Raw genomic sequence first — 25490 nt, 5'->3', positions numbered from 1 at the left:
GAGGCAGGCCTTCTCTGCAATGGCGCCCGCCCTCTGGAACATTCTGCCCCCGGCGGTGAGGCAGGCCCCTTCGCTCCCAGCCTTCCCGAAGAGTTTGAAGACCTGGTTCTGCGGCCTTGCCTGGGATGGGAAGGGCAATAGTTCTTCCTGGGGGTGGCTGGTCCCTTAGTGCCCTCCCTCCTGAGCAAGGTCTTGTCACTGCTGGATTTTATATTCATTTACTTTCTATTTATATCTGTTATTTGTATGATAATTTATGTCTTTTATAGTTTTAACTTCCAATTTTATTGTAAACCTCCCAGAGTCCCCCTTGGGGGAGATGGGCGGTGATAGAAATTGGAAAAACAAACAAACAAGCATTTGCCTTCCTGCTTCTTCATCAGCTTTTCAGTGGCATTTGTCTGCTACCTGGGTAAAAGGTTACTGGAGAATATAAGGAAGTGTAGTGTTTTCTGAACCTCAAGAATTGTCTCTCTCCAATATATTTTTTCCCCCCACAAAATCTTTCAAACGTGCTGAGATTCACCAAAACCTCATGACTCTTTAGGGTTCTGTAGATCTTTTGATCGGACCGGGGAGGTCTTGTGTTTCTATTTGTAGGTAGTTAAGAGAGTGTGGAAGTTGCAAAGGGGAAGAGAAAGGGAGAGAAGAGAATGGTCTCAGTCCCTAGAAGTCACCCTCCTACGTACTTCAATGCTGCCTTGGAGATTACCCAGAAACTGAAATTGGTGCAAAATGCAGCAGCCCACGTGCATCAAGCCAATTCAGCAATACTGTATAACACAACACTTTGCCCTGGCTTCTAGTAGGCTTCCAAATACAAGGTGTTGGTATTTGGTATATTTATGTACCCTATTTATAGAGGGTATGGGCTCAGGATACCTGTGGAGATGTCGTCTCCAAGTTGAGTCTGGCCAATCGGTCCGTTCTGCTTGGGAGGAGATGCTTCAGGTTCCCCCAGTTCAGGAAGTGAAGGAGGCATCAGCCCCAGAGCAGTGTCTTTCTGTTGACGTCCTGGGTCTTAGGAACATGCTCCCCTTCTCCACACCCCTGCTTTAGACACCTATGAGAATGTGTTGAAAATATGGCTTTTCTAACAAGCCTTTGGAAACCAATATCCAGAGTTTGCTTTCTATCCAGTTGGCAGTGGGCTGTTTTCAATTTTACTGATATTTTAGAATTACAGTAGTATGATGCTTATGAGTTTTGTATCATAATTTTCATTATTATTATTATTATTATTATTATTAAATTTGTAAGCCACCTGGAAATATGTAATTTTGGAGGTGTAGAAATACTGTGAATTTAAAAGCAAGGAAGCAAGTAGGCAGGGCCAGGAAAAAGACTGAACTGATTTATATTAAAATGAAATTAAAATAATTATTGCCCAGGTATGTAATACTTTCCCTCTTCTGTCCCATTAAATATTACAGTTGCTTTGGGAGTGATGAATGATTCTTTGCAAAGCATGTGCAAAATAAATCTACAGAAGCAAGGCATCCATGGGGGGATCAAAGTACTACCTGTTTATACTGTAGTTTATTGCCTGTGCAATGCATGTTAAAAAGGAACAGGGCTACAACTATGCTGTCACAGTCCCCATCTGTGCAGATACCTCTGAACAGAAGTAGCAATTCTGGTCCAAGTGTGTTAGCCCATCTGGCCTAACTGCATGTAGCAGTGTCCTTCATGACAAATGGAGTTCTTGTTTACTAAAGCTTCCATGTCTGATGATCTCCAAGTGATTCTTCCTGATCATAGTGGCCATGGAATATCCTGTATTCCTATTTCTCTCCTCTTCTAGTCTTCTCTGTTGGCTCCTATATATCACAAACCAAAATCCAGCAACTGTCTTCTCATTTCTCCCCTGTTCCTCCTTCCTTGTCATTTGCAGATTGTCTTGTAATGAGAGAGCTTTAATTATATACATTTTAAAACAAAAACAACACTATTTTTCTATTTTTAGGTTGGAAGATCAAACTAAGAAGCTCCAAAAAGATATGAAAAAAAGCACAGATGCAGACCTAGGTAGGTGTATCTGATGTACTAAGTGAGATTTGGGCCTCTTGGGGTCTTTTTCAGTTCCATGTTCTGAAGCTGTACATTTAGCCACAGTTCGCTAAGTCTCTGTTGAGTTTTCTCACTGGTCAGAATGTCTCCTTTGATAAAAACAGTCTTAAACTACAGCATATGTTACAAACAGATTAGTATGAAGGAATAGCAAATACTTTCCATCCAGGGAATTCCTGGTTAAGGCTGGATTTAACTTGGTTTGGACACAGTGATAAGCGTAGGAAGCAGTGAGTAAATTGGCAGTCATTTCTTTTGTTTGTTCTTTTCCTACTGACACAGCTGTTTGCTTCTGAGATTTCAGAGAGAAACATCTGGCCTCCAGGTGTTCATTTTCTTCTGCCCTTTTGGCCTCATTGCATTGTACTCTGTGGCTTTTCCATTAGGAGCCCTGGTCCATCCCATCCCATCAAACATGGAGACTAAGCAAACTGAAAGGAGAGAAATGTAGAGAAAGAACTAACTAAGGTCCCTAATTATGGAAATAGCCCAGCAGCTTTTTACAGCTCCTGAAGTTGATAGCAGGTATTTTGCTACAGCCACGGATTGTAGAAAACAAAAGGAAAATGATACTCGACATTCCTCTGAGCCTAAAAAGTCCTCGGTCTTCTTCGTTCTCACGTTGTTTTGAGGATCAGATTAATGAGTTACCAGAGCAAAACAGAACAGAAATGAAATGAGGGCCAGAATGAGGGGAAAAAGCACAAATGAAAAAATAGGAGTTTTTGTGATCAGCGAAAACATAAATGTTGCCTCCCTAAGTGAGAAAGTAAAGAAAGTAAAGAACAGTTTTAAACTTTTGGGTAGTTCACTGTTTGAATCCTAATGAAGGATAAAAATATTTAAATAAATTCTGTTTTCAGTTTTCTTGAAAGACAGAAAAGCTGTGTAGATGAGTTTGACTGTTTATGTAATTTTCTGAGCTTTGCATAAATGCAGAATTTGAACTTTTTTCTGGTTCTGAGTTGACCCAGTAATGCTGACAACCACAGAGCAATAACCTATATCATTCTGCTTTTAAATGTGAAAAATTGGTTTTCTGCTTTCCCTTATAGGTAGACCATGAAGGATAGCATTAGTCCTCCAAATTAGCAGGGCTATCTATCTATCTATCTATCTATCTATCTATCTATCTATCTATCTATCTATCTATCTATCTATCTATGAGATCTGTCTATCTGATCTCTATCAGATCTACAGTATCTATCTTATCTAACAGATCTATCTATCTTCCTCTCTCCTGTTGTTTTTTTTTACCTCTCTCTTTCTCTCCTTCCCTTGCAAAGAATTCCTTCTTTTCCTCCAGAGAATTCCTCCTTTTCAGGAGGCATTGATAATTGGATCAGCCCCGACGGATTTGTGGGAAGATGCTTCCCCCTCCTCCCACCTTCAGCTCTGAAGCATCAGTCATCACAAGTTTGCCTATTTTCTGATCTAAGAACAAAACATTATTTTGCATTTAAAGATGTGCCATCCTGATCTCTGCAAGTGGGGCAACCCTCTTGTGTTTTGCTTGTCTTTCTTGCTGGTGACAGAAACTGGAAACACCCAAACCTGGCCAGATGGGGTTAGACAAATACATCCAAGCCACCCCTCCCTTATAAGTAATTGAGAGGTGTAAGCTGCTAATGTGCTTTTGCCAGAGCCAACAGAATTCTGGCAGAGAATCCATTATGTTCTCTCGTCCCTATTCTCTCTACCAGTGTCCTCAACACCCAGTGATGAAGATTGATAATTTAATCTGTTCTACATGATTTGATCACTCTTAGTTCAAACCTCTACCTCCTGCTGCTCTGTTCCTTACAGTAAATCAGTAACTGTAGCCCCACTTCAGTAGTATTGCTATATGAATCGGAGAAATAAATGTCATAATTTCTGAAGTCCATGGATGCAGACAGCATCAGGTCCTTCACTCTTGCACAGACTCTGGCTTTAAAAAAAAACTGCCTGAAAAACAACAGCATCTGAAGATATCCCTGTTTTGATTGTTTCCTTTCGCCCTGTATGTGGTCACCTGCCATCTTCAGCTGTTTGTTTTCTATTGATTTGTTTGCTTTTTAAAAAAACGTTTAAATATTATTTTCAAGTTTCAGAGTTCCAGAGATCTTTCTCCTCCTAGCTCTTTATAAAGGTGGTTACTCTTAATGGGACTTTTCCATACATTCTTTATGGGTTTTTCCCCCTGTTCTGTTAAAATAAATTTGATCTTAAATTGCTGGCATAACGGTGGCAGAAGGAAATGTTCCTTTGATGATGATGATAATATTCAGAGCCATTTGTTGGTCTCTGTTGAGTGGTGTTTTGTCTTCTTGATTATCATTCATCTCCTTTTCTTCAAGAAGCTGGTGGCAATATATATGTTTTCCTTGCCCGCCCTCCTCCTTACCTTAACATCCCCAGCTGGCCAAGGTTCACACAGTGAGCTTCATGGCTTAGTGGAGAGTTGAACTTGGGTTCTGTTGTCCAAGTCTAATGCCCATCCCTCTCCAACTATTATCTTCCAAGTATTTTCAATATTCCCAGTCAGTCTGGCCTTCTGGCTGGAGATTCTGGGACTTGTAACTCCGACACATTAGGGGAGCACTAGATTAAAGGAGGTTGCTCTAAGCCAGTGTTTCTCAACCATGGCAACTTTAAGATGTCTGGATTTCAACTCCCAGAATTCCCCAGCCACCATACTGGCTGGGGAATTCTGGGAGTTGAAGTCCACCCATCTTAAAGTTGCTGAGTTTGAGAAACACTGCTCTAAACATTGCATCATGCTGACTGTTACTAAAGGTTTTCATAATACCACCATCTGTGAGTATGATTGATACAACTAGTGAAACTAGAATGGTCATTCTAGGATTGTTGTTCTTAAAGTAGAATAGGAGAATGATAGTGATGTGACTGCTTTGCCATCTTTCTGTGAACTTAAACCTCGTGTTTTGCTCTCTTTAATTCAAAAGGAATATAGCACATAACTCACTCTTCCAACTGAAGACACAGTTGAATGTTTTACTCTGACTGTAAACAAGTTCTGTTTTAATTATTGCTATGTGGGGCCAATATTGCATTGCATTTGAGGTGACTTGCACAAGCAATAGGACACCAGTTGATAGCATAGACCAGAAATAGGCAGTGCTGGGGAACTGACAGACCCCATTTGAATTTTTGAGTATATCACAGGGTTCCTTGCTAAATTGTTGTCATGAGTAATGAGCCTTGAGTATTCTCAAAGTGATTGCAGGCCACAGAATATAATACATTGGAGGCAAAGTAGTGAGGTTCCTCCCAGCCATTCCTTCTATCTCCCTGAGAATGCTCTCCCTATCACTTCATCCTATCTTTTTCTTTTTTCTGGGTAGGTGGATACATCTGTAAACAAAACATTGTGTTATAGCTGGCTTTTAATTTTATTTTCTAGAAATGTTGATAAGGTTAAATGAGGCTCAACAGTAGAAATTATTCTTATGACAGAGCTCTTGCTTTCCTGAGCAGCCTACCAACTTCTCATTAATTTTTTAAAAATAAAAGCCATCTTTAAAAAGTCCTACGGGGCAGGGGCTCTGATGGGCAGCAAGGAAGGTATCTGGGTGCCCATTTGGGCCACAGCACCACCTCTGTGATTTGAACCCAGGTTCAGGTAAACCTCACTGATGCTCCTTGGTCCAGCATTGATCCTAGAGAAGGATGTTCCTCTACTTTGATTCTGAAACGTTCCCCATGGCTAAATCTTCTAAAATGTGGTCTAACACCTTAGCAGCTTAATCCCGTATGTTTTCCTGGATATAAATCTCACTGTATTCAGTGGGGCTTACACCTAGGTAACTCTGCTTTGCCTTCATTATCTTGTCACAGCTGCCAGAGGATATTTTTTGTAAAACTACTGAAAGCTGCGAAAGCTTAATTGGCTGCGATTTGTTAGGTTTTGAAAGGGCTGTGGTGGAACTAAGCAGTGCTTAACAGCACTGAAAAAAGGCTGCCTCTGTCTGTCTAGCCACCTCTGTGTTTGCTTTAAAAAGAGCCTTAACTCATGTACTTTTATAAGCAGTGCGTTTTAAATAGGATGGACTTGATTATATATGAACATTTACCTCGATGTTTACACAGATTCATTAATAGCTCCTCTTCCAAACCATCAGTTAGTGCTCCTGGAATTTTCCCATTAGTGTTTTATGCACTCTGAGGTATCTCCTCTTTATGTTTCAGTTTATTGTGTAGACGTGAGATAATGAATGAATTCCTGAAAAGCTGGATTATGAATCACTTGACCTACCACCAGATTAGCTGAAGAAGCTGGCTTCAGAAAAGCAAAATCTGGTTTCCAGTCACTCAGCTGGCTGGCCCTGGGCAAAGAATGATCTCACACCCTTATTTTTGCATTAGGAAGACAGGTGTATAACAGACTGACTGAGAAGATAAATGGATATCTCACTTTTTATAAGGAGAAGGGCTGTGTGGGGAGGCATAACGTACCTAGAACCTTAGAGGAATAACAGTAAAATAATGGATGCGATGCACATTACACAGAACTATATTTTAACCTGATGGGAAAGAGTTACAGCAAATCTGGGGTTCCTACCTTCTTCCCTTCTTTCAATACCAGGGCTTACCAGGTCTGAGCTTCAAAAATGAGACCACCAGTAGATGGCAGCAAAGAGATACTAAAAATGCTAACTCTTTGCTGCCCTCTAGTAGTAGTACCCTTCAGCAAAGGATCGTTACCTTGTCGTGGTGCTGGAGCTTGAGCACCTCAATGATGCCATGAGCTAAACCGGGAAGGGCCACCCAAGACGGGAAGGTCATGACAGAGAGGTCAGACTAAATGCGATCCCTGGGGAAGGTAATGGCAACCCACCCCAGTATTCTTGCCGTGAAAACTAAATGGACCAGTACAACCAGAGATATGTCGGTATACCATCGGAAGGTGAGACCCCCAGGTCGGAAGATGGTCAAAATGCTACTGGGGAGGAACAGAGGATGAGCTCAACTAGCCCCAGACATGATGACACAGCTAGCTCAAAGCCAAAAGGACGGCTAGCGGCCGACGGTGCTGGTGGTGAACGGCGAATCCGATGTTCTAAGGATCAACACACCATTGGAACCTGGAATGTAAGATCTGGATGAGCCAGGGCAAATTGGATGTGGTTATTGGTGAGATGTCAAGATTAAAGATAGACATTCTGGGCGTCAGTGAACTGAAATGGACTGGAATGGGCCACTTCACATCAAATGACCACCAGATCTACTACTGTGGACAAGAGGACCACAGAAGAAATGGAGTAGCCTTCATAATTAATAGTAAAGTGGCTAAAGCAGTGCTTGGATACAACCCCAAAAACGACAGAATGATCTCAATTCGAATTCAGGGCAAGCCATCTAACATCACAGTGATCCAAATATACGCCCCAACCACAGATGCTGAAGAAGCTGAAGTACAGTAGTTCTATGAGGATCTGCAGCACCTACTGGACAACACACCTAAAAGAGATGTTATTTTCATCACAGGAGACTGGAATGCTAAGGTGGGCAGTCAAATGACACCTGGAATTACAGGTAAGTATGGCCTGGGAGAACAAAATGAAGCAGGACATGGGCTGATAGAATTTTGCCAAGACAATTCACTCTGCATAACAAACACTCTCTTCCAACAACCTAAGAGACGGCTTTATACATGGACTTCACCAGATGGACAACACCGAAATCAGATTGATTACATCCTTTGCAGCCAAAGGTGGCGGACATCTGTACAGTCGGTAAAAACAAGGCCTGGAGCTGACTGTAGTTCCGATCACGAACTTCTTCTTGCACAATTTAGGATCAGACTCAAGAGATTAGGGAAGACCCACAGATCAACTAGATATGAGCTCACTAATATTCCTAAGGAATATGCAGTGGAGGTGAAGAATAGATTTAAGGGACTGGACTTAGTAGATAGGGTCCCGGAAGAACTCTGGACAGAAGTTGGCAGCATTGTTCAGGAGGCGGCAACAAAATACATCCCAAAGAAAGAGAAAACCAAGAAGGCAAAATGGCTGTCTGCTGAGACACTAGAAGTAGCCCAAGAAAGAAGGAAAGCAAAAGGCAACAGTGATAGGGGGAGATATGCCCAATTAAATGCAAAATTCCAGAGGTTAGCCAGAAGAGATAAGGAATTATTTTTAAACAAGCAATGCGCAGAAGTGGAAGAAGACAATAGAATAGGAAGGACAAGAGACCTCTTCCAGAAAATTAGAAACATTGGAGGTAAATTCCAGGCAAAAATGGGTATGATCAAAAACAAAGATGGCAAGGACCTAACAGAAGAAGAAGAGATCAAGAAACGGTGGAAAGAATATACGGAAGATCTGTATAGGAAGGATAACAATATCGGGGATAGCTTTGACGGTGTGGTCAGTGAGCTAGAGCCAGACATCCTGAAGAGTGAGGTTGAATGGGCCTTAAGAAGCATTGCTAATAACAAGGCAGCAGGAGACAATGGCATCCCAGCTGAACTGTTCAAAATCTTGCAAGATGATGCTGTCAAGGTAATGCATGCTATATGCCAGCAAATTTGGAAAACACAAGAATGGCCATCAGATTGGAAAAAATCAACTTATATCCCCATACCAAAAAAGGGAAACACTAAAGAATGTTCAAACTATCCAACAGTGGCACTCATTTCACATGCCAGTAAGGTAATGCTCAAGATCCTGCAAGGTAGACTTCAGCAGTTCATGGAGCGAGAATTGCCAGATGTACAAGCTGGGTTTAGAAAAGGCAGAGGAACTAGGGGCCAAATTGCCAATATCCGCTGGATAATGGAAAAAGCCAGGGAGTTTCAGAAAAACATCTATTTCTGTTTTATTGACTATTCTAAAGCCTTTGACTGTGTGGACCATAACAAATTGTGGCAAGTTCTTAGTGGTATGGGGATACCAAGTCATCTTGTATGCCTCCTGAAGACTCTGTATAACGACCAAGTAGCAACAGTAAGAACAGACCACGGAACAACGGACTGGTTTAAGATTGGGAAAGGAGTACGGCAGGGCTGTATACTCTCACCCTACCTATTCAACTTGTATGCAGAACACATCATGCGACAAGCTGGGCTTGAGGAATCCAAGGCTGGAGTTAAAATCTCTGGAAGAAACATTAACAATCTCAGATATGCAGATGATACCACTTTGATGGCTGAAAGTGAAGAGGAACTGAGGAGCCTTATGATGAAGGTGAAAGAAGAAAGTGCAAAAGCTGGCTTGCAGCTAAACCTCAAAAAAACCAAGATTATGGCAACCAGCTTGATTGATAACTGGCAAATAGAGGGAGAAAATGTAGAAGCAGTGAAAGACTTTGTATTCCTAGGTGCAAAGATTACTGCAGATGCTGACTGCAGTCAGGAAATCAGAAGACGCTTAATCCTTGGAAGAAGAGCAATGACAAATCTCGATAAAATAGTTAAGAGCAGAGACATCACGCTGACAACAAAGGTCCGCATAGTTAAAGCAATGGTGTTCCCCGTAGTAACATATGGCTGTGAGAGCTGGACCATAAGGAAGGCTGGGAGAAGGAAGATAGATGCTTTTGAACTGTGGTGTTGGAGGAAAATTCTGGGAGTGCCTTGGACTGCAAGAAGATCAAACCAGTCCACACTCCAGGAAATAAAGCCAGACTGCTCACTTGAGGGAATGATATTAAAGGCCAAACTGAAATACTTTGGCCACATAATGAGAAGACAGGACACCCTGGAGAAGATGCTGATGCTAGGGAGAGTGGAGGGCAAAAGGAAGAGGGGCCGACCAAGGGCAAGATGGATGGATGATATTCTAGAGGTGACGGACCCGTCCCTGGGGGAGCTGGGGGTGTTGACGACCAACAGGAAGCTCTGGCGTGGGCTGGTCCATGAAGTCACGAAGAGTCAGAAGCGACTGAATGAATAAACAACAAAAGAAACATTTGTGGCTCTCATGATTTGTTGGGCTATACACTGGTAGAAGTTAATTGGAACTATGGTGTGGGGAAAACAACCCAAGTTCAAATGATTTTTGAAGCCGGCTTATTTCTATTAGTCACATTTAAGATTAATCACAGTTCAGGAATTACAGTAAGGTGATATGCAAAATAGGAGCTAATGTGAACTGAAAGTGAAAGCATTCAGGCAGGGGACCTTCATAGAAAGGCAGTAGCTAAATGTAATTAATAATATCTGCATGTTTGTTTATGTTGTTCGTATGTTTTTGTAAGTCAGCTTCCTTTATAGGTGTGCTAATCTTGTATAAATATTTTGTATCAGGTTTCTCTTATGCCTTGCCATTTCCACTGAAACAGTAATGACTCAAATTATAAGTGAGACAGAAAAAGAGAACAGTGTTTTCAGGTTCAGATGCATTCAGACCATGCAGCGTGCAGATCAACAGTATGAGTCAATCAAGGAGAAGAGTACACAGGTAGCCCTCGAGTTATGACTGCAGTTGGGACTGGGATTGCCATCGCTAAGTGATGTGGTCATAAAGCATGACATCACGTGACTTCATCGCTTGGCAACAGCCATCCAGGCAGTCCAGGTTGTTATCATAACCCAAGACACATTGGTTGGGGAATTCTGGGAGATGAAGTCCACACGTCTTAAAGTGGCCAAGGTTGAGAAATGCTGCTGTAGAGGCTTCAGTCTGAGGCCGCAGGGCTGATTATGGCCCCAGCCCTTCTTTTTTGCATCCCCCAGAGAGTCCTCTGATCACAATTGTTTCCTGCCGTTTTGAGGTAGGAAATTCAGAAGTCCTAATACTGGCTTAGCCCATTCTGAAGAGAAGGAGGAGGAAGGTCAGTGGAATCCCAGAGCACTTCTCAGGAAAACACGTATTTCCCAGCTCTGGAATATTAAGTGTGTTCCCTGAACACCCAAAAAATTCCCCATACCTGTCCTACCATCAAAATCTATGTGAATCTGTACCTCTTAATGGCATCATGCTTTTTTTGGTCATTAATCGATTTCTCCTTGGATTCTCTCCCAAATATAGCCATGTCAAAATCTGCTGTAAAGATCTCATCTGATCTCTTGTCCAATCCTCTCTGTGAGCAAGACCCTAAATTTCTTGAAATGGTGGTGGCTCTGGATACAGCAATGAAAAGGATGGATTCTTTTAACCAAGAGAAGGTAAATTTTTCTCTGTATGTATACCTAAGAAGGGAGTGAAAAGTTCTCCAGTTTTAGTTGTAAAGTCTCCTTGATAGTCCCACAGTTCTCAGCAGGACCGTATTATTGACTTTACAGGTAGTCCTCACTTAACAACCACAATAGGGACCAGAACATTGTTAAGTGGTGCTGTCATTAAGTGAGTCACCACATGACGACCTGATTTTATGACCATTTTTTTGGCGGTCATTAAGTGAATCCCCAGGGTCATTAAGCTAATCCATCTTCCCCAATGGACTTTTTTTTGCCGGAAACCAGCAAAAAAGGTCGCAAATCACAATTGCGTGATTGCAGGATTCTGTGACTGATTGTAAATGTGAGCCAGCTGCCAAGTGCCCGAAATGTGATCACATGACTGTGAGGGTGGTATGACAGTTTGCAATGGTTGTAACTGTGAGTACAGGTCATAAAGCACTTTCCCTGAGGCCATCGTAACTTCGGACCATCGTTAAATGAACGGTCATTATGCAAGGACCACCTGTATATTAGAGGATGTGCAAAGGAGCACAGATGTTCATGACTGGTATTGTGCCAGCAGCTACACCAGTATAGAGCCATATGTGCATCTCTCAGGATTTTTAAAATTACTTAAGGTTATTTATTTATTTGTTTGTTTATTTTCTATCCCACCTTTATTATTTTTTTAAATAACTCAAGGCGGAGAACATACCAAATACTCCTTCCGCCTCCTATTTTCCCCACAACAACCACCCTGTGAGGTGAGTTGGACTGAGAGAGAGGGACTGGCCCAAGGTCACCCAGCCGGCTCTCATGCCTAAGGCGAGACTAGAACTCTCATACCACGCCTGATCGGCCCTTGGGCTGAGAGAGAGCGACTGGCCCAAAGTCACCCAGCCGGCTTTCATGCCTCAGGCGGGACTAGAACTCACGGTCTCCTGGTTTCTAGCCCGTTGCCTTAACCACTAGACCAAACTGGCTCTCTATTTCACACTATTACAGTGTGAAATTTGAAATAATGGCAAAGAGCAAAATAGGCAATTAATACTTAACAATTTGAGATTTAGAACAGTAATTACCATAAAACTGTAACTCAATCTGTGCATCTCAGGCTGAGATGCAGTCAGGTGAATTTGCAGTTATTAGATGTAAATCAGAACTTCCTGAATTTAATAGAGTTGAGATAATTATTTTGGCCTATCTCCTGTGTGTGGCACAAGCTATTAGAATCCAACTTCTGTCGGGTTCTTGGTGTTCTCTGAGTTTGGATGTTTTCCTGCACTGATGATGCTACTTAGCCTGGTATTGAAATGTCTGCAGGAAAACAACCAAGCTCAGAGAACACCAAGAATCCAATGGTTCAACCCTAAACTGTGTATATTCTCTACTTGGAATTCAACTTCCATCTTGTGTGCTTATGCCCAATGGCTTTTTATATTTTGTGAGTGGGGTTTATAATTTTATTAAAAGTTTTCAAAACAAAGATAAAAACTAATGCAAACTAATGTAAAGTAAGGAAGAAAAAAGAAAAAGAAATCGAAGAGAAAGCTAAAAGTGCAAGAAAGAAAGAAAAAAGAAAAGAAAAATAGAAAAGAAAGAAAAAAGATACAAAGAAGTGGCTTCTGATCTTCTTTACAGCAATTCTAAGTACAATTTTAGATCTACCTCCTTCTCTAAAGTTATATCATGACTCTCTTCTTTCTATAATCTATCCTGCCTCATCATCAAAACCATAAATCATAAGTTCATTTTTTTTCTGTTTCACACAAAAAGTCTGTAAGGGCTTTCCAGTCAGCCATAAATGCAGATATTCTCCTTTCTCTAATCAGAGAAATCAATTTGGCCATCTCAGCAAATTCCATCATCTTCACCAGCCATTCCTCCATTGTGGGCAGTGCCGAATCTTTCCATCTTTCTGCATACAATAATCTTGCTGCAGTTATCATGTACAAAACCAAAGTTCCATGACTTTTTTCCAACTCTTTGTCCATCAGTCATGGCTTTTTATATCTTGGACTACCTTCAGATTTTGTGTGATAGTACAAAATCCTATAATAACGATCTCATAATATGAGTAGTGAATAGGACGAATCGTGACAGAATTGCAGCAAGAGTAGATCCGTTAAGAACCAAGGGAGGAAATATCAACATGTTCAGAGGAACCCTTGCTTTTAGCTAAACTGCTCCTTAAAAAATCCAAACAACTAAGGGAGAAAACCCTGGTGAAGATGTAACGTTCTCAGTAGCCCCAGAATACTTAATTCAGTTGAAATTGAAAACGTGGAAAACATGGAGTGGGCGGCTGGAATGGAAAGGAATATACTGGAGTTGGGCATGAAGACTAGCAAACTGGTGTCCCAGTTGTTCAGATGATCTCCCTTGTTGGTTCTTGGAAACATGTTGTCTTCTTCTTCTTCTAACAGGTGAATCAAATCCAAAAAACAGTCATAGAGCCCCTGAAAAAGTAAGTAGTGACGTTTCCATATAAGCAACAACAGGGTCTTTTGCAATCTTAACAAGTGAACATGATTTAACATGGGAATGAGCAACATGCTTTCCCTCAAGGCTGTTTGGTGAAACCTACAGCTTACGAAATTCTGCAAATCCCAACTTGCATTTAGAAAAAAGACAAACCCTGAATTTCTAGCCCTCATTTTAGAAGAGAATGCGCAGGCAAAATATTATAAAAGATTAGGAGTGGGTATATTTTTTAAAAAAATCGCTGGCAACGTGTTTCAACTCTTTGGCTTATTTGCTGATAGATCAAAACCTATCCCAAAATGGGTTTGAGAGTAACGTTTTCTAAATGAAAGATGTGGTCAGATTCACTTAATTAGAAGTACATTTTTGTTAAGGGATTGGGTAAGTTTGAACAGATTTGGAAACTCTGCAGTGTATAATTCATTCCTCTGCAAGCCATCCAGAAATCTCTTATTGGTCAGGTTTAAAGTGGAATGAATAAATAAATAAATCCCTAATTGCATGAAGTTTGGAATCTCTTGGTTAGATGGCCCCATCTTTGGGGCTGGGGGCTGGGCAGTTTAATTGTAAGCAATTCATCAACTTCCTGTTAGGAGTAGCAGCCTTCCTCCTGAGGCTGAAAAAATGTAAGAGTATTCTGTTTAAAAGAGCATTTTACCCAGGCATATATTCAGAGGCGTAGATATTCTTTTTCTACTGCGAATCTGTGAGCCTCCTTTCCATGTTTTTGAAATCTCATTAGCATTTACTTGAGCTATAAGCAAGCATTGGAGGCTCTTTATAGAGAACCTCTATTACTACAACCGAATGATTGCAGAAATCTTTAGATTCACTTTTTCATTACGAGGAAGTTGTGTGAGCAAGAATAAAATGACTTTAATAAGACAGCAAGTGAGGCAAATTGCTCAATAACACCTTTTGTTTCACTTGACGTTTTTCCTGCCTCTAATCCCAAGCAGGGAAGTTAAAGTAACGTAGTCTAAGCAGTTAGGGATGGATTGCAAGCAAGATGGTTGAAGGTGGCCCAGAATTTTGCAGGATTTGTTTCCCCATCCTCTTCCTCCTCCGACCCCTTGGCTGAAACTATGGATAGGTTTAAAAGCCTGCTAGACAGAGTTTACAGAAAGCTCTGCTATTCGCAAGAGGATGTTCTGTATGACTTCTTGTCTGTGTTTAATGGCCTCAACTTACCTTCTTCTTTGACTCGGTAGCAGACTTCCTCAAGCTGATGTCCTTCAGATATGTTGGGATTGCAACTTCCAGGATTCCTAAATAACATAATCATGGTGGCTGGGAATTCGGAGAGTGCCTTGTCCCCAACCCCATATTTTAATGTGCTGTCAGCTTGAATATTTGATTCACATGGGGAGGTATCAAAACTGAACAGGTTTAAACAAGTTGCATATGTTGTAATATAGAAGAATTGAGTTCAAAATTTATATTTTTATTTGGGTTTTTAGACTTGAGGGAAACATTGTCTGCATTTACCCAAAAGCTGATGGTAATATCTGGAAAGGCAGATGCAAATAACAAAGAATCTATATACTACTAAAACTCTTGTGTCTGTTTGATACTTTGTGACCTTTAACTGAACGAAACAGTGCATCGTGGGGCAACAGTTTTTGAACCAAGGTACCTCAAATGGGCTAACTTACAGAATGCATCCAAAATTTGGAACCCATGTTTCCTGTGGAATTGAAATGTGGCAAATTTTATAAAACATTTTATGGCATAATACAAAATATCATAAAACATTTCCAGTGATCAAATCTTGATGGTTGACTGTGCTATACAGTTCAATATAAATGACATGGGCTACTTTCAAGGCAGATACATCTCTGAATATCTCCCTGAATTTTTAAGAACTTTTCCAGTGAAGGCAGTACATTAGAAGCTCTGCCATTGTTGAAGACATTGCGTAAGGAAATGTCTTTGAAAAGGTGACCCAGCGAGTCACAGGTTGTCTAGTAGTGTATAAAGCATGTCTGGATGAGGAAACTGTAGCTTGCTGAGAGCCACCATGCAGATATAGCCAAGGTTCCTGCTGATCTCTGAGCCAGGAAACATTTTTATCTGGCTGTTGGAAAAGCTGGAGCCTATGAGATTTCCGAAGGGACACTTGTACAGCTTCCTGGGACTTTCTTTATTGATCAGGAAATTTGATTGTTCACTTAAAGTAGTTTCTGATTAAGAAAAAAATCAACAGCCCCATTGTGAACTCTGTATTATTCATTATAACAGATTGCCTAGGAAGGCCATATACAGGTAGTCCTCGCTTAACAACCGTTCGTTTAACAATGGTCCAAAGTTACAACAGCCTTGGAAAAACTGCTTTATGGCCTGTACTTGCACGTACGACCATCGCACCACCCCTGTGGTCACATGATCGCAATTTGGGCACTTGGCAACCAGCTTGCCTTTACGGCCAGTTGCAGCATCCTGCGGTCACATGATCGCGATTTGCAACCTTTTTTGCCAGTTCCCAGCAAAAATAGTCTATTGGAGAAGCTGGATTCGCCTAATGACCCGTGATTCGCTTAGCAACCTCAGTGATTTGCTTAACAGACATTGTAAAAATGGTCATAAAATTGGGTCCAGTCACGTGGTGACTCACTTAACAATCGCACTGCTTAACAACCAATTTTTGAGTCCCTATTGTTAAGTGAGGACTGCCTGTATTGTATTTCTGTAACATATGTCTTCTGTTTGGTCCCTCTGCCCATACATACCCTCTCTGTGCAAACAATAAAAATTTGCACCATGTGCCTGTGAGAGGTAAATCTCTAACTGAATAAGCTAATTGCTGAGGCCAAAAACATCACTTTTCTGAAGATGGACCGCATACCCAGAACAGACTCAGCATTAGTATTATCTTGGGAGCAGAGTGTTTGGATTGGGATGGCTGTGGATTCATAGCTGTATTCACTTTATGAGTTGAGCATTTGCAGAAAAAAACAACAGGCAAACAAGAAGCTGGCTCAGCTTTTCTCCTACTCGCCTACCCTGGCATTTTGGGGTCAGTGAATCTTAGAAGTTCCCAAATCTGAAACCTAATTCCCTATTACTTATCTCTGAAGGTCTTAGTTCTTTCTTCCCACCTGGGTGCTAATTACACTTCCCAAGCAATCTTTGGTGATTTCCCCTTTTCCAGTCTCCCTGTTTCTCTCTCCTTGGTGATCTTGCGTGTTGAGTGCGGTGGGGTGCGTGCATTTGCTTTGCACGTGGGTCGGCTCCCCTTTAGGATGAACCCGAACGATTCCTGTCCCCTCATTACATCAGTGGATCTGGAAAGAGGAGCCAGGAAGTGGGGGGGGGGTAAAGAGTGTAGCCATAGAGATCTTAGCACCCCTTTTTTAAAAACCTGCCAGACCTACTTGTTGGGTACTGAAGAGGCACCGTAGCTATCCCCGTGCTTGACTCCTCTTGATTCAGCAGCGTTCTATAACACGCCGCAGGTCAGAGATGAATGAAGACTGCCTTGTTTTTTGTTAGGCACGGCTTTCCCCGAAGGAGATTATCCTCCCAAGCCTCACCCAGACTTGCCTTGTCCTAGAAAAGGATTTTTTTTCCCCTAGCAGCTGCATTTCATTACGCCCCTTCAGTGGTGGTCTGTAGAATTTATTAGTTAAAGAAAGAGATCAATGCAATTTGGGCCATTATCATTAGTGGCAATAGAGCCTAATCAGAATCATATGCAGAATCAAATCCTCTCTGCTCTAGTGCAGTGCCCGAAAGCTCCAGGGGGTGCTTGACCGGTCTGGAGAGCTACACAGCTTTTCCTCAAAAGCCACAGCAGCTGACTGCGGGAGGCAGGCCCAGGATCTCCAACTATAACCAAGATCAGAAGCCGTTCTCGCTCATTTAAGTTTTTAAGTGAGAACGTTCCCTTCTTCGATATATACAGTAGGTTGGGCAAACGGTTGCTGAGAGGCTGAAAAAAATCATCCTGGATCTAGTTCGATCTAAAATCAGCTACGTGCTGGCTTATACTGCAACCTTCAGTTCCTCCCTTCTCCCCAGATGGGTAGCATGGTCCCCGCATTGTGTACAAGTGAGCCACGCTCTGATCCTGGGAGCAGCAAGTTATGCACGAATCAATGCAGCCTTCTCTGACTTTGTGGCCTCACAAGGATTTATGAGAGGTGAAGTCCAGTACATTTGGACTGCCAGGTTGGGGAAAGTAATAACAGAACCCACAGAAGTCTTCTTGCATGCTTGCCATAGCTAGAAATCATGGGCCTGTATGTAAAAAGCATAGCTGCTGCTTCCTCCTCCCTGCAGTGTGGATTCCCCCGAAGCTATTGCCTTTCCATTCTGCTACATTTTCCTTTATCCTCAAACTGTCAATGGAAAGATCCATGATTTGAAAGAAACTTGGGTTGGCATCATGTATTTTCTAAACAGCAGCTGTCTGCCAATGGTCTTGATCCTGTGGGCCTGGGAATGAATTATGGAAGGCTCTGTCTTAAGTTAATTCCGTACTTTGCGGCCATTTCTCAAACCAAGGGGTGTACAGATAGTCCTCACTTAACAATCATTTGTTTAGTAACGGTTTGGACTTATGACAGTGCTGGAAAAACCAACTTATGACCTGTCTCCACACGACCATTGCAGCGTCCATGTGATCACAATTTCTGGGCTTGGCAACCGGTTCATATTTATGACCACCACAGCATCCCATGGTCACATGATCATCATTTTCAACCTTCCCGGCTGGCTTCTGACAAGCAAAATCAATGGGGGACCTTGTGATTTGCTTAACACCTGCCACAAAAAAGGTCATAAAATTGGGTTGGATTCGCTTAATGATGCCTTCGCTTAGCAACTGAAATTCTGGTCCCAATTGTGGTTGTTAAGCGAGGACTACCTGTAAAGGGAACTTACATCGTTCTTCAGTGTGTTTCCAGGCCGCTGCTGGTAGTAGCTTCCAAATGCTGTGATGGGAATTGCTTCAGAAACCCCAAGGCCCTGGAGAGAATTTGAGAATAGTAGCAGACTCCCTTCCAAATCAAGAGGATGGTGCAATATGTTGACTGTCCTGGCATTAATACAGAGGGGAAGGGGCCAAAATAGCTAACTGCTTGACACAGTTGGCAGTTTCTCCTTAGAGACTTAGAGCTGTGCTGGCCTGTGTGGGCAGAATTTATACCCAGGCCTGAGGCTAGATTGACAATTCCATTTCTGTGGGTAACCATAGGAGACAAAATTGAAATAAAGAAAGTTTTGCAGTTGAGATATTTATGAAAGCTTGCGCCCCTCTGGATGAGAGGCTTCAAATCCAGGTGAAGAAGCCCTCCAAATTGGGTTTCAGTTGCTGTGGTGCTTTGCAGACAGTGACAGGGCTCACGCACCACTAATGTGGGTTTGTTTATTTGTGTCATGTGAATCCAGCTAGTGTGGTTCATCAGCACGATTCCCATGTTTCCCAAGCACCGCCAATTGCTGTTCATTAACTAAACAATGAGGAAGCAAGGCATGGGTTAGCCCACGGTGTCACCCACATTATGAACCTGAGCATAGACCAACATTGCTTCCTACTTCTGTCCAGGGCCTTTTCTACCATCTTTAGTGAAAGTTGCTCCCATAAGTAGAACCCCTAGACTTCTGAATCAGCACATTGCAAAAGCGGTGCTGGCTCACAAGCGTGTGAACGTCTTAGCAGGTTTTTCACAGCAGCTGGAAATCAGCGGTGGGTGTTTGTTGGTTCGTTTGTCTTAAACATTTTCCCAGTCCAGAGGTCCACTTTCATCAAGCTCTGCCTTTTCCAGGCCAGCCAGCACTTGCCTACATTGTTATTAGCCATTTTGAATCTGTACTAGAATTGTACTCAGGGTTTGTGTTTAAGCGTGGACTTTTCTTCCCTTTTCCACAACCTGCTAAATCTCGTCAGTTAATCGCACCATCTTGGTCTGTGAATCTTCGACAGTGAAAACAGATGACCCAATAGCCTGCTGTCTCCCAGGACAGGGTGGGGGAATTAGAGACGGGAAACTGCAAAAGCAGCTTTCATATCCTCCTAGACCTTTAATGAGGATTTCATACAGAAAGCTAGCCACATAGCATTGCCTTCCCCATCCGCCCATCCCATTTGTTGTCTGCCCCCCCCCCCCCCCGCTTCTGGGGGCTCTTGGTCTTAATCCCTGGCTCCCATTGGCTTGAACTGTCATCTTATTTTCTATGGCTTTTTGCTGTAGTCAGAAAGGATGGTTTTAATTTCCCCTTCCTGGTGGGTGGACAGGCCTGCGACGGACGTGTGGGCATGGACTGTGGAATGGCATTCCTGAACGGAGCCCAAATGCTTTGGCGTAGCTCTGTACCAGCCTGTCTTTGTCCCAACCCTCACTTCCTCCCGTATATATTTTCCCCGGTTGCCTTTTCTGGCAGTTACTATTTTTCTCTCTCTGCTCCTGATTTCCACCCCTTTCTTCCTCTTCTCCCAAATCCTCTCCCCACCCCCGACCACCACAATTCACGCATTAATGTCCTTTGAGCGACATCCACCCTTCCTTTGATTTTATGTGCTCTTCACCACATGTAATGTGGCTCAAAATTACTCTGCACCCTGTTATATGATGTATTGCTCTTTTTATTATTAGCCGGGGGGTGGGGGTGGGGGGAAACACATCCATATTTGGAAACCACACAGGATAATTACTTCTTTTTGGCCAGTTGGAACAATAAAACAATACTGTGTTTTGTTTGGGTTGTTGTTAAAAGCCAACAGTTTTCTGTGTCCGCATGCAACCGATCAACATTACCGTTTCAAAGATGCGCCCATCCCATTAATTGTGTTTTCCAATTCCTTTTTAAAATCATGATGAAAAGAAACTTAGCCATCACCAGAATTGAGACAATGGTGACTCAAGTAAAAGACATCTATTTAGCTACAAGTTGATTCAAAAGCTGCAAAGTCAGATTCCATGCAGGTTTGAGTCCGTGTCGCGGCTGAATGGCTGGGCGAACTACCGTGGAATGTGCTTTTGGATTGTACATAGTCATAATGGAAAAAGCATCTGGCATGATTTCCTCCCGCTTTTTACAATTGCTTGAAGACACAAGCTGCATTTTATATACACAATGTGCAGCTTGATGGCAGAGTCTCAAAGCTGCCGCAGAGAGCTTGCAGAGAGTTTAAATAATCCTTTGACAAAGTGTGTTTTGGGGAGGAGAGAGTATTGTCAAGGAAGGCTCTGAGTAAAGTGGGGAGGCCACTTGGAACATGCTAAGATAATGATGGTACTTAACATTGACTCAGTCCCTTGTGTTTTGAAAGTGTCAAGAAGTGGTTAGTCGATTCAGATTGCCCACTTGTGCTTTAACAGTTCTTATCCCCATATTTAAAGACGAGGGAATGTCATTTAGCAAGCCTGGCAAGAAGGCATCCTTAGGCAGCAGTGGTTCCAAGCCTTTTTACTTATTATCTGCTTAGATATGCTGGGGGACAATTCCCTGTTCTCCCTGCATTACAAGTGTGCATAAATGCATAGGTGACGTGCATACTGTTGTAAATAAATAAATATTCAGCAATACATAGGAAGATGCCTTTATGGAGCCCATCTAACTTGGTCCATTGGTCCATCTAAACTAGAATGGCACGTGCTGAATCCCCTCTGCCTCAGGCCCTTTACTGTACCAGCGAAGGTAGAAGTTGGATTAACTGTAAGTGTTTGTACGCACAGCCTGTGTTTTATTATTGAGCCTACTCGGGTAGGGAAACTTCTGTTTAATACTGTATGTTAGATCTTGTATGTATATCTGTTACTGTTTTGGAGCCAGTGTGGTACTCTTGACTTATCTCAAATAGTTGTGAGAATTTGGCCTGATCTGTTCTATGAGAACAGACCTTGCTATCCTGTAGCACATCAATATAATCTCCAGGATATGTCCCAGGAACTGTGAGTTATGCTTTATTATTGTGGTACATTTGCTGAATTTTTGGAGGCTTTTTTTAGTTCAAGAGGAACCTTTGCATAGTAAAGTGGTTGTCCACGCAAAAACACCACCTTCTGAGATCCACATTAGGTGCTTTCATAAAACGGCTTGTGGTCAGAGAGAGAGGTTATAGAAGGATGGATTTCTTTGTCTTGTTTCTGTAAGTATAAAAGACTTCAAGTTTTCTTAAAATAGTATTGTAGTTGCAGAACAAAATTAGGCATCAGATAGAGAACTGAGTGTATGCAAATTCAATTGTAATTAAAGGTTGTTCTGAATTGAATATGAGCCCCATAAATGGTGGCTTGAATCATCTCTTAATGATGGTAGTTGAAGGAGCAAAGCTTAAACATAACAGATGGAAATGATTTGAGTATCTCTTTAGGTTCTTGCCTTCTGGCTGGTTTTAAGTCTGTTGCACTTGTTGATGCTAAGCAAATTGCTGCTTAGTGATGCTCTATTTATTGTTATTGTTACAATTAGATTTATCTGCATATTTGTACTTTTACCCAAAAGTAAATTGACTTTGCTTGTTGGAAGCCGGCTGGGAAGGTCACAAATGGCAATCATGTGACACTGGGATGCTGCAACCATCATAGATACATGGCGGTTGCCAAGCACCCAGATTTTGATCACTTGACCATGGGGCCACTGTGATGGCCATAAATGTGAAGACCGGTCATAAGCCACTCTTTTCAGCACTGTTGTAACTTCAAACAGTCGCTAAACGAATGGTCATAAGCCAAGGACTACCTGTATATGTAAAAATCAGTTTCAGAAAGCATCATTATAGAGATTGCTACTCAATCTCATTACCTGTGGTGTGCTAATCCTAACCCGCCATGCTTTTCATAAAATGTACATAAAACAGTTGGGCGAAGTCATCCAGAGTTTTGGTTCAAGTATCATTTGTATGCGTACAGCATTCAGCTCTTTCTTTTTCGGCAAGTCAAACGAAGCTGTGGAAGTTCTAAACCATAGTCTGAATTCTAGGTGGTTGACAGCCAATAAACTGAAACTGATCCAGACAAGATGAGGCAATTGTGGGTTTGTAATCCGTAGACCTGGAAAACTGGTGTATTATTTGTTTTATGTGGGGTTGCATTCACCCCGAAAAAGCAAGTGTCCAGCTTGGAAGATGCACATTAATCCAACCTTGTCAGCAGAGGCTCAAGTGGTCTTGCTTGAATTATTTTATTCCAACTTCAGTTACTTTATTAGTGACAACTTTTCTCAGCTAGTGATATCCTGATCATAGTGATATGATAAATTCAAGCCTGGACCAACCATCTTACGTTGCCTGAAGTGAGGTTCCCCTTGAAAATGATTGAACAAATGACTTCAATAAATTCATAATTCAATTACTGAATCGAATTATTGAATTGATTGACTTTCTCAAGTGCATCCATGTCAGATCAGCTTTGAAGGAGCTACACTGGCTGCCTATTTACTACCAAACCAAATTCAAGCTGCTGGCCATAAAAGCCTTGGGACCCAAAGATCAGAAAGAACATCTTCTGTACTGGACAGTGGGGCTGTGCAAAGCTTCAGACTGAATTTCAACAAGGTGTTTTGGAAGGTGTAGGAGTGAGAACTCTGTATGTATCTGCAATTATTTAAAGCAGAGACATCTTTCCCTATACGGATAGACCAAGAAAAGAAGAAAACAAAGTTAAATTACAAAATATCCAGGATAAAAGTCTGTTCATAGCAGTATAGAATAACAGTTCATGCTATTAAAATAATCAGAGGAGGATTTTTTTTTTCTGCATTCTATTTATAGAAAAAGTGCATTAAAGCTTGCATTAAATAGAGGCCTTCTCTGTAGTGGCACACCTATTTCAGAACACCCCTTGTGAGAGTCATGCTGACATCACATTCATTTTGGAGCCAAATTTACCTCCTTCTTCCAGTATTTTAAATGGTTCTATTTTCAACAAGTGGAATTATTTAATTGCTTTAAATTTGATTGTACCGCTTACTGCTTTAATATTGTACTAGATTGCTACTAACATTGGCATATGATATACTTTTGGGTAAAAGTACAAATATACAGAGAATTCTAATTGTAACAATTGCATTAAGTCAAGAATGGACAGAGCCGTATTAATCTTTCTGCAGCGTTAGGAGTCTGTAGTACTCAGCTGTAGTAGTGCTGCTTAGGCCCTATTGCAGTGTCTGTCAACCTTGGCAACTTTAGGATGTGTGGACTTCAATTCCCAGAATTCCCCAGCCAGCCTTGCATACAGCTTAAAGTTGCCAAGGTTGACAAACACTGCCATAGACCATCTATTTTTAAGGCAGATGTCATTGCGGCAGCTTTAACATCCATCCCTGAATGGATTTTTCCCTCCCTTTTCCATGGTGGAATACATATATAGCTCATGTTCTTTCCCCAGTTAAGATGTTATCCCTCTTAGATCATTTTCTCTTCTTTCCTCTCAGCTTATATGTCATGCCTTTTCCTTTGATGGGCCCCACAGCACCCTATTTATAGCACCTCCAAGTTGTCGTGCTAACATTTGGTGACAAAATCATTGAATTTCAGAAGCATGAGTTTAGCTCATTTTTAGTAGATTTCAGGAAGAGAATGGGGGTGCTTCTCCTGTTTGTAGTAGTTTCTTCATTGCATACTCCCAAGAAATGGGGGAAAAAACCAAACCCAGACTGTTTTGAATATGCGGAATAAGAGTAGATTGCTTCTAGAAGGTCTTCATTCCCACCCCTAATCTTAAATGCCGCCCCCCCCAAACCTGGTCAAAGCCAGGTCAGAATTCAAACTCCATCCATCCAGCAGGTTGGCCATGACTTGTTTGCTTCCTATGGCCCTTCAGAAGATCAGGAAGTGGAGCTTCCCTTCTAACCATTGAATGTTGCCCATCTGCTTCTTTATGCCGTTAGCTATCCAACACGACAGTCACAAGACACCATTGTTGTTGTTGTTTATTCGTTTAGTCGCTTCTGACTCTTTGTGACTTCATGGACCAGCCCACGCCAGAGCTTCCTGTTGGTAAGACACCATTACTGAGGTGGTATTGGTGTTTGTTTTCTTTGGGTTGTTTTTAAGGGTAGGAGAAACACTGAAAGATAAACCTGGCCTAAACTTTTCACGCTCATGCAGAAACTCTGTACTAGTAATGGATAAAGCCAGGGACTGGGATAATTTTACGCACTTTTGCAACCACCATAGACTTTCTTTTAAGGCCTTCAAAGAGGGATGCCTCAGAACAAGGAGAGAGATGGGGACAGGGAGAGAAAAAGAACAAGTGTAAAGGCCATTGAGCCTTCCATACTCTCATATATTAATATGAGAGTATGGAAGGCTCCACCCATTTTGGGCTTGTAGCTGATAGGGATTCCAATAGTTTCCTGAAAGAATGTGACCACTGACATAATCATAATCATAATAATGTTGTCCACTGTTGCCTTAGGATGGAAATAGGTGATTACTGTCACTCCAGTTGTTACAGAACTATTCCAAATACCCTAAGAAGCATAGGCAACGGTTTATAATGTGGAGTCCTGGGTACTCTCTCAGCCTGGTTGTTTCTTGCAGATGTTTCGTTGCCTAGTCGGGCACTGAAGATGTTGCCTAGTCGGGCACTGAAGATGTTGCCTAGTCGGGCACTGAAACGTCTGCAAGAAAAAAGCCAGGCTCAGAGAGCGCTCAGGACTCCACAGTTCAACCCTGAGCTACAGATATTCTCTTCAAATGTTTATAATGGTTCAGCTACTGTACCTCTGTATTACAGGTTGCTTACCCTTGCCATAAGGATTTATCGGAATCCTATTAGATTCTGAATGCAAGCTATCAAGACAATTCTAAGTGCGTGGAGATTTAGTCTTCGAACTTTTTTACTTTTATGGAATCTGTTCTGGTGGTCCAAGCTGAGTG

The 25490-nt window shown here is 41.9% G+C and overlaps 1 protein-coding gene across 3 annotated transcripts in view; it reads left to right on the top strand.

Annotated features, from left to right (window-relative positions):
• The window catches only part of BIN3 (bridging integrator 3), a 531071-nt gene that overhangs the window by 474984 nt on the left and 30597 nt on the right, over positions 1-25490 (top strand). For all 3 annotated transcript variants that reach the window (XM_063311532.1, XM_063311531.1, XM_063311530.1), the window contains 3 exons: positions 1967-2028; positions 11049-11185; positions 13606-13646. In XM_063311532.1, the coding sequence (XP_063167602.1) occupies positions 2001-2028; positions 11049-11185; positions 13606-13646 (206 nt within the window). In that variant the 5' untranslated portion in view covers positions 1967-2000. The remainder of the gene's footprint in view (positions 1-1966; positions 2029-11048; positions 11186-13605; positions 13647-25490) is intronic.

This window comes from Candoia aspera, chromosome 9, assembly GCF_035149785.1.
Source record: "Candoia aspera isolate rCanAsp1 chromosome 9, rCanAsp1.hap2, whole genome shotgun sequence".
In the NCBI taxonomy this organism is placed as follows: Eukaryota; Metazoa; Chordata; class Lepidosauria; order Squamata; family Boidae; genus Candoia; species Candoia aspera.
Note: the sequence above shows the minus strand (reverse complement) of the source record. Positions and strands in the feature narration are given on the sequence as shown.